The following is an 11,764-nucleotide window of genomic DNA, read 5'->3' on the forward strand; positions in this document are numbered from 1 at the left end:
TCAGGCCCTAGACTGCTACTCATTTATCTGATCGTCATTAATCTGCATGTCCACCGCTTTGTATTTCGCCTCAAAATGAAGTGTTTCACCATTTTCTTTTCAGGACGATCAAGTAGAGCACAACGCTGTTTGACATTAACAGTTTCATTCGGGAGTTTTATTGACAACAATTTGACATTAACAGTTTAATTCGGGAGTTTTATTGACAACAATTTGATATAAACAGTTGCATTCATGAGTGTTATTGACAAAGCATGCATAATAGCGGTAACAATGCACATCATCTATTGGCCTACTTATAATGAATTACAAAACGGGTATAACACCTGATACCATTCACCTTCTACACCTGCATTGCTTGCTGTTTGGGGTTTTAGGCTGGGTTTCTGTACAGCACTTTGAGATATCAGCTGATGTACAAAGGGCTATATAAATAAATTTGATTTGATTTGACCTTTCAGTACTATTCCTGTTATTTGTAACATGAATAGGGAGGATTGTGATTGTTTTTTTTATGGTTGTGTTTTATTTAGTATTTATCTTTGTGTTAATGGGATCTCATAAATACAGGTGACATAAGTTAACCATTGAACCTTGTTCCACTGTAGACTACTATAGGCTGTATACAGGTACAATCAGTTTAGATCGATTCATGGTGGAAATATTTACTGGTCAGATGGTACATGGCAGGTTTGTATGGGGACAGTTTGGAGACACAGCAGAGTGGACGTTGTACCTTCAGACCTTTGTGTCCCCAGCCGCCCACCGCCCCCCCAATTACATCACACAGATTCTGCACTTTCATCTCCAAGAATAGCAATCATTTGTAATATGTGTAATATGGGAGGTTGGATTTCCATATAACTAAGAAAACATTTAATCTGACCAGTAGTGTGTACTGAGAGACCACTGTGTGACAGACAGACTCAAATGAGAAAGAGACAGAGAGAGGTTAGCTAATGATTGACAACTGAAAAATTCCACAAAAGTATAAAGAAGCCCTGTGTCTGTCTGCTCTTGGGCTCAATCGCTAGATCCCCTCTTTCATCCATCCCTCTGTCCGTGAGTCTTACTTCCCATCATGCAGTTGTTGGCTGTCTGCAGCCTGTTGGTGCTGCTGTGTGTATCAGCCCGGTCTCAGAATCAGATCTGTACCATCTTCACAGAGGCCAAGAAAGATGGATTCAAAGCTATGTGAGTAACTCTTTGTGAATAAATCTATGTGAGTAAATCTTTGTGAGTAAATCTACGTGAGTAACTCTGTGAGTAACTCTATGTGAGTAAATCTATGTGAGTAAATCTATGTGAGTAACTCTTTGTGAGTAAAGCTATGTGAGTAACTCTATGTGTAACTCTATGTGAGTAAATCTATGTGAGTAAATCTATGTGAGTAAATCTATGTGAGTAACTCTATGTGAGTAACTCTTTGTGAGTAACTTTATGTGAGTAAATCTATGTGAGTAACTCTATGTGAGTAACTCTTTGTGAGTAACTCTATGTGAGTAAATCTGTGAGTAAATCTATGTGAGTAAATCTATGTGAGTAACTCTATGTGAGTAAATCTGTGAGTAAATCTATGTGAGTAAATCTGTGAGTAAATCTGTGAGTAAATCTATGTGAGTAAATCTATGTGAGTAAAGCTGTAAAAAGCTTTTATTTAATCACTGCCTTTGTTTTCAAACTCACCTGAGTGCCTGGACCTTAGATTCTTTAACCACTTAATACTTTTTTTGACATGGATTTGATTTGTCCTATTTTGTTCATCTGGAATTTCTCTGCTCTGATATAAAATGGGGTTTAACAGCAGCGTAGTGAAAATATGTTGGTGAAGTGTCGGAATCTCACTGTGTGTGTGTGTGTGTGCATGTGTGTGTGTGTGTGTGTGTGTGTGTGCATGCTGTGTGTGTGTGTGTGTGCATGCTGTGTGTGTGTGTGTGTGTACATGCTGTGTGTGTGTGTACATGCTATGTGTGTGTACATGCTGTGTGTGTGTGTGTGTGTGTGTACATGCTGTGTGTGTGTGTGTACATGCTGTGTGTGTGCATGCTGTGTGTGTGTGCGTGCTGTGTGTGCATGCTGTGTGTGTGTGTGTACATGCTGTGTGTGTGTGTACATGCTGTGTGTGTACATGCTGTGTGTGTGTGTGTGTGTGTGTGTGTGTGTGTGTGTGTGTGTGTGTGTGTGTGTGTGTGTGTGTGTGTGTGTGTGTGTGTGTGTGTGTGTGCATGCTGTGTGTGTGTATGTGTGTGTGTGTGTGGTGTGTGTGTGTGTGTGTGTATGTGTGTGTGCATGCTGTGTGTGTGTGTGTGTGTGTGTGTGTGTGTGTGTGTGTGTGTGTGTGTGTGTGTGTGTGTGTGTGTGTGTTTGCCTATCTATCTGGGACATTTGGTTTCACCTTTGACATTTTTAAACTTGTCGGCTGGAGTTTGACTGTTATCTATTGCCGGGTAAGGAGAGTTGTGACAGGTGTGTGTGTGTGTGTGTGTGTGTGTGTGTGTGTGTGTGTGTGTGTGTGTGTGTGTGTGTGTGTAGGGCACTAGTAGGGCTGGCTCAGAATCTTCCAGATAGTTTGTTGGATGACGTGGTGCCCCTGGTCGCGGAAGCCTTCACCATGGGCATCCAATGCTGCTCAGACGAACCCCTAGAAGACTGCAACAGGGACGTGGTGAGAGACCCCAACCACACCTCATTATCCCTATCTGACACATGCCAATCACATTGATGTGCCCAGCCCAGCCAGAGGTAGGGGCCAGATGTAAGGGTAGGTAGGGGACAGGGATAGAGGGTCGGGGCCAGAGGTGGTAGGTAGGGAGGGGAGGGGCCAGAGTTAGGGGACAGGGAGGAGAGGGGCCAGCCTGGCCAGTGGTATGGAGGAGAGGGGCCAGCACGACCAGTGGTAGGGAGGGGAGGGGCCAGCACGGCCAGTGGTAGGGAGGGGAGGGGCCACCCCGACCAGTTGTAGGGAGGGGAGGGCGAGCACGGCCAGTGGTAGGGAGGAGGGGCCACCCCGGCCAGTTGTAGGGAGGGGAGGGGCCACCCCGGCCAGTTGTAGGGAGGAGGGGCCAGCCTTGCCGGGGGGAGGTCCAGCAGTAGGAGGTTGGGAGGGGAGGGGCCAGCACAGCTATAGGGGCCAGAATAAGGAGGGGAGGGGCCAGAATAGGAGGGGGGTAGGGAGGGACTTGCCCAGCCAGAGGGAGGGGCCAGAGGTATGGAGGTGAGGGGCCAGCCCGTCCATTGGTAGGCAGGGGAGGGACCAGAGGTAGGGGTTTGTCTGTAATTGGGCATTAGTTGGCTGATGTTTTTAGTCAAGGTTCAGACGTTTATCATTTTTGTTTTAACCCTTACTTGGCACACCTGATTTAATTAGTCAAAGGCTCGATGATTAGTTCAAATCAAGCTTTATTTATACAGCGCATTTCAGACATGGAACGCAACGCAATGTGTATCACAGGGAAAAAAAACAATAAAAAACAATGAAAATAAAAGCAGAAAAATGTACTACACAACAAACATACTATTTTTTTAAACTAAAGAATGACAAAAACTGAACGACTAAAAAGCACCATAAGGAAAAGCAGAGCTAAAAAGCTGTGTTTTGAGATCTCTTTTAAATATGTCCACAGTTTTGGCCCCCCTCAGGTTCTCTGGTAGGTTATTCCAGAGGCTGGGGGCATAGTAACTAAAGGCTGGGGGCATAGTAACTAAAGGCTGGGGGCATAGTAACTAAAGGCTGCCTCTACATGCCTCTTGGTCCCAGGCTGGGGGCATAGTAACTAAAGGCTGGGGGCATAATAACTAAAGCCTGGGGGCATAGTAACTAAAGGCTGGGGGCATAGTAACTAAAGGCTGGGGGCATAGTAACTAAAGGCTGGGGGCATAATAACTAAAGGCTGGGGGCATAGTAACTAAAGGCTGGGGGCATAGTAACTAAAGGCTGGGGGCATAGTAACTAAAGGATGGGGGCATAGTAACTAAAGGCTGGGGGCATAGTAACTAAAGGCTGGGGACATAGTAACTAAAGGCTGGGGGCATAATAACTAAAGGCTGGGGGCATAGTAACTAAAGGCTAGGGGGCATAGTAACTCAAGGCTGCCTCTACATGCCTCTTGGTCCCAGGCTGGGGGCATAGTAACTAAAGGCTGGGGGCATAGTAACTAAAGGCTGGGGGCATAATAACTAAAGGCTGGGGGCATAGTAACTAAAGGCTGGGGGCATAACTAAAGGCTGGGGGCATAGTAACTAAAGGCTAAAGGGGGGCATAATAACTAAAGGCTGGGGGCATAGTAACTAAAGGCTGGGGGCATAGTAACTAAAGGCTGGGGGCATAATAACTAAAGGCTGGGGCATAGTAACTAAAGGCTGGGGGCATAGTAACTAAAGGCTGGGGGCATAATAACTAAAGGCTGGGGGCATAGTAACTAAAGGCTGGGGGCATAATAACTAAAGGCTGGGGGCATAGTAACTAAAGGCTGGGGGCATCATAACTAAAGTCTGGGGGCATCATAACTAAAGGCTGGGGGTATAGTAACTAAAGGATGGGGACATAGTAACTAAAGGCTGCCTCTACATGCCTCTTGGTCCCAGGCTGGGGGCATAGTAACTAAAGGCTGCCTCTACATGCCTCTTGGTCCCAGACTGGGGGCATAGTAACTAAAGGCTGGGGGCATAGTAACTAAAGGCTGGGGGCATAGTAACTAAAGGCTAGGGGCATAGTAACTAAAGGCTGGGGCCATAGTAACTAAAGGCTGGGGGCATAGTAACTAAAGGCTGGGGACATAGTAACTAAGTAACTAAAGGATGGGGGCATAGCTGGGGGCATAGTAATAAAGGATATAGTAACTAAAGGATAAAGGCTGGGGACATAGTAACTAAAGGCTGGGGCATAGTAACTAAAGGATGGGGGCATAGTAACTAAAGGCTGGGGACATAGTAACTAAAGGCTGGGGACATAGTAACTAAAGGCTGGGGGCATAATAACTAAAGGCTGGGGGCATAGTAACTAAAGGCTAGGGGCATAGTAACTCAAGGCTGCCTCTACATGCCTCTTGGTCCCAGGCTGGGGGCATAGTAACTAAAGGCTGGGGGCATAATAACTAAAGGCTGGGGGCATAGTAACTTAAGGCTGGGGGCATAGTAACTAAAGGATGGGGGCATAGTAACTAAAGGCTGGGGGCATAGTAACTCAAGGCTGGGGGCATAGTAACTAAAGGCTGGGGGCATAGTAACTAAAGGCTGGGGACATAGTAACTAAAGGCTGGGGGCATAGTAACTAAAGGCTGGGGGCATAGTAACTAAAGGCTGGGGACATAGTAACTAAAGGCTGGGGACATAGTAACTAAAGGCTGGGGACATAGTAACTAAAGGCTGGGGACATAGTAACTAAAGGATGGGGGCATAGTAACTAAAGGCTGGGGGCATAGTAACTAAAGGCTGGGGGATAGTAACTAAAGGCTGCCTCTACATGCCTCTTGGTCCCAGGCTGGGGGCATAGTAACTAAAGGCTGCCTCTACATGCCTCTTGGTCCCAGGCTGGGGGCATAGTAACTAAAGGCTGGGGGCATAATAACTAAAGGCTGGGGGCATAGTAACTAAAGGCTGGGGGCATAGTAACTAAAGGCTGGGGGCATAGTAACTAAAGGCTGGGGGCATAGTAACTAGAGGCTGGGGGCATAGTAACTAAAGGCTGGGGGCATAGTAACTAAAGGCTGGGGGCATAATAACTAAAGGCTGGGGGCATAGTAACTAAAGGCTGGGGGCATAGTAACTAAAGGCTGGGGGCATAGTAACTAAAGGCTGGGGGCATAGTAACTAAAGGATGGGGGCATAGTAACTAAAGGCTGCCTCTACATGCCTCTTGGTCCCCCTCAGGTTCTCTGGCAGGATATTCCAGAGGCTGGGGGCATAATAACTAAAGGCTGCCTCTACATGCCTCCTGGTCCTGGGCTTTGGGATAGTTAAAAGGCCAGAGGACCTGAGGGACCTACTGGGTACATAACTTAAAAGCATGTCTGACATGTATTGTGGTGGTAATGTGTGCTCTCCTTCTGGTCTTGGACAGTACCCGTGCTGCAGCCTTCTATATGTTTTGCAGTTGACCAATGGTTTTCTTGGGTAGACCAGACAGGAACGCATTACACTAGTCAAACCTGAATGTAATTAAAGCATGGATGAGTCTCTCTGTAACGGCTGCACCTTGGCAATGTACCTCAGGTGGTAAAAAAATACATTTTGGTCACATTCTTAACGTATGATTCGAAATTTAGTTTAGAATCTAAAATAACACCTAGGTTTTTTTACCTGGTATTTTGTCTTTATTGCCCCTGAATTCAAATGTGCGGCCAGATTCTCTCACTGGGCTTTGGTTCCAACAATAAGCACCTCGGTCTTGTCTTCTTAAAAAAAAAAAAAAATTGCTTAAGTTGTGATATCACTTCCCTGAGCATGTCTGTGTCATCAGGTCTTGCTTGACTGATACCCAGCCTAATGTTGGTTATCTTATCTCTGAAATATGCAGCAAATATGCAGAACGTTCACATAGGGTTAAGAGGGGGTAGGATTTATCAATGGTTGAGAAGAGCACACTCTAATTATTCTGATTTAATAGTGATCAAGTTAGAAAAAGCCAGTTTCTTAATAATGTGTTCATTGCTACGGGCAACAAGGTGGTAAAACATCCCCAGTGGTGATCAGAGAAAGCAACATCAACAATAGAGGATATGTCAATAGAAAGACCCTTGGTAATAACCAGGTCCAGAGTATGGCTGTAGTTATGGGTGGGCCCAGTAGAAAGCCCCTTGGTAATAACCAGGTCCAGAGTATGGCTGTGGTTATGGGTGGGCCAAGTAGAAAGCCCCTTGGTAATAACCAGGTCCCAGATGGCTGTGGTTATGGGTGGCTGTAACCAGGTCCAGTTATGGGGTGGGCCCAGTAGAAAGCCCCTTGGTAATAACCAGGTCCAGAGTATGGCTGTGGTTATGGGTGGGCCCAGTAGAAAGCCCCTTGGTAATAACCAGGTCCAGAGTATGGCTGTGGTTATGGGTGGGCCCAGTAGAAAGCCCCTTGGTAATAACCAGGTCCAGAGTATGGCTGTGGTTATGGGTGGGCCCAGTAGAAAGCCCCTTGGTAATAACCAGGTCCAGAGTATGGCTGTGGTTATGGGTGGGCCCAGTAGAAAGCCCCTTGGTAATAACCAGGTCCAGAGTATGGCTGTGGTTATGGGTGGGCCCAGTAGAAAGCCCCTTGGTAATAACCAGGTCCAGATTATGGACACGGTTATGGGTGGGCCCAGTAGAAAGCCCCTTGGTAATAACCAGGTCCAGAGTATGGCTGTGGTTATGGGTGGGCCCAGTAGAAAGCCCCTTGGTAATAACCAGGTCCAGAGTATGGCTGTGGTTATAGGTGGGCCCAGTAGAAAGCCCCTTGGTAATAACCAGGTCCAGAGTATGGCTGTGGTTATGGGTGGGCCCAGTAGAAAGCCCCTTGGTAATAACCAGGTCCAGAGTATGGCTGTGGTTATGGGTGGGCCCAGTAGAAAGCCCCTTGGTAATTACCAGGTCCAGAGTATGGCTGTGGTTATGGGTGGGCCCAGTAGAAAGCCCCTTGGTAATAACCAGGTCCAGAGTATGGCTGTGGTTATGGGTGGGCCCAGTAGAAAGCCCCTTGGTAATAACCAGGTCCAGAGTATGGCTGTGGTTATGGGTGGGCCCAGTAGAAAGCCCCTTGGTAATAACCAGGTCCAGAGTATGGCTGTGGTTATGGGTGGGCCCAGTAGAAAGCCCCTTGGTAATAACCAGGTCCAGAGTATGGCTGTGGTTATGGGTGGGCCCAGTAGAAAGCCCCTTGGTAATAACCAGGTCCAGAGTATGGCTGTGGTTATGGGTGGGCCCAGTAGAAAGCCCCTTGGTAATAACCAGGTCCAGATTATGGACACGGTTATGGGTGGGCCCAGTAGAAAGCCCCTTGGTAATAACCAGGTCCAGAGTATGGCTGTGGTTATGGGTGGGCCCAGTAGAAAGCCCCTTGGTAATAACCAGGTCCAGATTATGGACACTGTTATGGGTGGTCCCAGTAGATAGCCACTTGGTAATAACCAGGTCCAGAGTATGGCTGTGGTTATGGGTGGGCCCAGTAGAAAGCCCCTTGGTAATAACCAGGTCCAGAGTATGGCTGTGGTTATGGGTGGGCCCAGTAGAAAGCCCCTTGGTAATAACCAGGTCCAGAGTATGGCTGTGGTTATGGGTGGGCCCAGTAGAAAGCCCCTTGGTAATAACCAGGTCCAGAGTATGGCTGTGGTTATGGCTGGGCCCAGTAGAAAGCCCCTTGGTAATAACCAGGTCTAGAGTATGACTGTGGTTATGGATTGGCCCAGTAGGAAGCCCCTTGGTAATAACCAGGTCCAGTGTATGGCTGTGGTTATGGGTGGGCCCAGTAGAAATCCCCTTGGTAATAACCAGGTCCAGAGTATGGCTGTGGTTATGGGTGGGCCCAGTAGAAAGCCCCTTGGTAATAACCAGGTCCAGATTATGGACACGGTTATGGGTGGCCCAGTGGGTAATAACCCAGTAGAAAGCCCCTTGGTAATAACCAGGTCCAGATTATGGACACTGTTATGGGTGGGCCCAGTAGAAAGCCCTTGGTAATAACCAGGTTCAGAGTATGGCTGTGGTTATGGGTGGGCCCAGTAGAAAGCCCCTTGGTAATTACCAAGTCCAGAGTATGGCTGTGGTTATCGGTGGGCCCAGTAGAAAGCCACTTGGTAATTACCAGGTCCAGAGTATGGCTGTGGTTATGGGTGGGCCCAGTAGAAAGCCCCTTGGTAATTACCAGGTCCAGAGTATGGCTGTGGTTATGGGTGGGCCCAGTAGAAAGCCCCTTGGTAATAACCAGGTCCAGATTATGGCTGTGGTTATGGGTGGGCCCAGTAGAAAGCCCCTTGGTAATAACCAGGTCCAGATTATGGACACTGTTATGGGTGGGCCCAGTAGAAATCCCCTTGGTAATAACCAGGTCCAGATTATGGACACGGTTATGGGTGGGCCCAGTAGAAATCCCCTTGGTAATAACCAGGTCCAGAGTATGGCTGTGGTTATGGGTGGGCCCAGTAGAAAGCCCCTTGGTAATAACCAGGTCCAGATTATGGACACGGTTATGGGTGGGCCCAGTAGAAAGCCCCTTGGTAATAACCAGGTTCAGAGTATGGCCGTGGTTATGGGTGGGCCCAGTAGAAAGCCCCTTGGTAATTACCAGGTCCAGAGTATGGCTGTGGTTATCGGTGGGCCCAGTAGAAAGCCACTTGGTAATTACCAGGTCCAGAGTATGGCTGTGGTTATGGGTGGGCCCAGTAGAAAGCCCCTTGGTAATAACCAGGTCCAGATTATGGCTGTGGTTATGGGTGGGCCCAGTAGAAAGCCCCTTGGTAATAACCAGGTCCAGATTATGGACACTGTTATGGGTGGGCCCAGTAGAAAGCCACTTGGTAATAACCAGGTCCAGAGTATGGCTGTGGTTATGGGTGGGCCCAGTAGAAAGCCCCTTGGTAATAACCAGGTCCAGAGTATGGCTGTGGTTATGGGTGGGCCCAGTAGAAAGTCCCTTGGTAATAACCAGGTCCAGAGTATGGCTGTGGTTATGGGTGGGCCTAGTAGAAAGCCCCTTGGTAATAACCAGGTCCAGAGTATGGCTGTGGTTATGGGTGGGCCCAGTAGAAAGCCCCTTGGTAATAACCAGGTCCAGAGTATGGCTGTGGTTATGGGTTGGCCCAGTAGAAAGCCCCTTGGTAATAACCAGGTCCAGAGTATGGCTGTGGTTATGGCTGGGCCCAGTAGAAAGCCCCTTGGTAATAACCAGGTCCAGAGTATGGCTGTGGTTATGGCTGGGCCCAGTAGAAAGCCCCTTGGTAATAACCAGGTCCAGAGTATGGCTGTGGTTATAGGTGGGTCCAGTAACATGTTGGATAAAGTCCATAGAGCTCAAAATATTCAGAATTCAATGGCCTTGGAGTCAGTCTCTTTGTCAACATGAATATTAAAATCACCCAACACAATGATTTTATCATAGATCTCAAGGACAACAGACAATAGTTCAGTGAAATCAGTAAAGAAAGTGGAGCAGTGCTTTGCTGGTCTATACAGGGTGATGGTCAGCACTGGTGGCTGACATTTAAACAGTATAGCATGATGCTCAAAGACCCAAAGTCACCAAACGAAATATCCTTTCAGCTGAGAGCATTAGTAAATTGAATCATGTGTGCCAATTTAGGTTTACGACTAAAATGTTGAACGCCTGTGGGGGCGGGAAACTCTGGCTTAAAGGCCCAGTGCTGTCAAAAAACTTGACTTTATTTCCCCTGTGTTTTATATATATTTCCACACCAAGAGGTTGGAATAATATTGTGAAATTGTAAAAAGTATGATAAAGCCCTTTTTAGTTCAAGAGCTGTTTGAAAAGGCTGCCTGAAATTTCATCCTGTTTTGATGGGATGGAGTTTTGGCCTTCCATGGTGACATCACCAGGCGGTAAATTAGTTATTAGATCAATTAAGAAAGAGAGTTCCAAACCTCTCCGTCAATAACAGCTGGTTTTCAGTTCTCCCCTCCCCAACTCAGACCACACCCAGACAGTCCTACCAAAATTCTTGCTTGAGAAATTGCTCTTTGTTAAGAAGCTATTTTAGTTTCTTTTTGACCATTTTAATTGAAAACAATCACAGTAAGGTACTTAATTGTTACCCAGAAAGGATCTGATATTCAGATAAAAACATCAGGACCTTTTAAGAAATGAATCCCTCTAGTCCTCTTATCGCTATGGTTTTATTTGAATGTCCTTTACAGATACAACAGCACCCTCTGCTGGCTAAAAAAGTGTACTACTATGTGTGTGCTTTTATTTGAATGTCCCGTACAGACACAACAGTACCCTCTGCTGGCTAAAAAGGTGTACTACTGTGTGTGTGCTTTTATTTGAATGTCCTGTACAGATACAACAGTACCCTCTGCTGGCTAAAAGGTGTACTACTATGTGTGTGCAGGCCGACCTGTTCCAGAGTGCTGTGTGTTCTTCTGAGACCTTAGTTGAGAAGAGCAATCTGAAGCACTGCTGTGAGAATACTGCCACTGAGAGAACCCACTGCTTCGTGGACCACAAAGCCAAGGTAAGATAGGCCACCCCTACGAGTCAGGTTCCTCTCTTGGTTTCTTTGTGCATATTTGGCTTTTTTAAAAGTTTTATGTGTGCCTGTTTTTTTTTTAATGGTTTGAATTAATAAACTAAACTTTTAGTGAGTTTTCTACATTTACATTTTAGTCATTGAGCAGATGCTAGGTGAGGTGATTCAACTTAAGATACACTACATGATCAAAAGTATGTGGACACCTGCTGGTCCCCCCTTTTGCTGCTATAACAGCCTCCACTCTTCTGGGAAGGCTTTCCACTAGATGTTGGAACATTGCTGCAGGGACATGCTCCCATTCAGCCACAAGAGCCTTAGTGAGGTTGGGCACTGATGTTGGGCTGATTAGGCCTGGCTCGCAGTCGGCGTTCCAATTCATCCCAAAGGTGTTCGATGGGGTTGAGGTCAGGGCTCTTTGCAGGCCTTTCAAGTTCTTCCACACCAATCTCGACAAATCATTTCTGTATGGACCTCGCTTTGTGCACGGGGGCATTGCCATGCTGAAACAGGAAAGGGCCTTCCCCAAACTGTTGCCACAAAGTTGGAAGCACAGAATCATCTAGAATGTCACTGTATGTGGTAGCGTTAAGATTTCCC

At 46.9% G+C, this 11,764-nt stretch overlaps 1 protein-coding gene across 1 annotated transcript in view; it reads left to right on the top strand.

Annotated features, from left to right (window-relative positions):
• Window positions 1-508: 508 nt before the first annotated feature.
• Window positions 509-11,764, top strand: part of LOC115117169 (albumin 2-like) — a 21,107-nt gene continuing 9,851 nt past the window's right edge. Inside the window, exons 1-3 of the mRNA XM_065026889.1 lie at window positions 509-1,194; window positions 2,533-2,665; window positions 11,027-11,149. Of these exons, the coding sequence (XP_064882961.1) occupies window positions 1,082-1,194; window positions 2,533-2,665; window positions 11,027-11,149 (369 nt within the window). The 5' untranslated portion in view covers window positions 509-1,081. The remainder of the gene's footprint in view (window positions 1,195-2,532; window positions 2,666-11,026; window positions 11,150-11,764) is intronic.

The sequence above is a fragment of the Oncorhynchus nerka genome, linkage group LG13, assembly GCF_034236695.1.
Source record: "Oncorhynchus nerka isolate Pitt River linkage group LG13, Oner_Uvic_2.0, whole genome shotgun sequence".
In the NCBI taxonomy this organism is placed as follows: Eukaryota; Metazoa; Chordata; class Actinopteri; order Salmoniformes; family Salmonidae; genus Oncorhynchus; species Oncorhynchus nerka.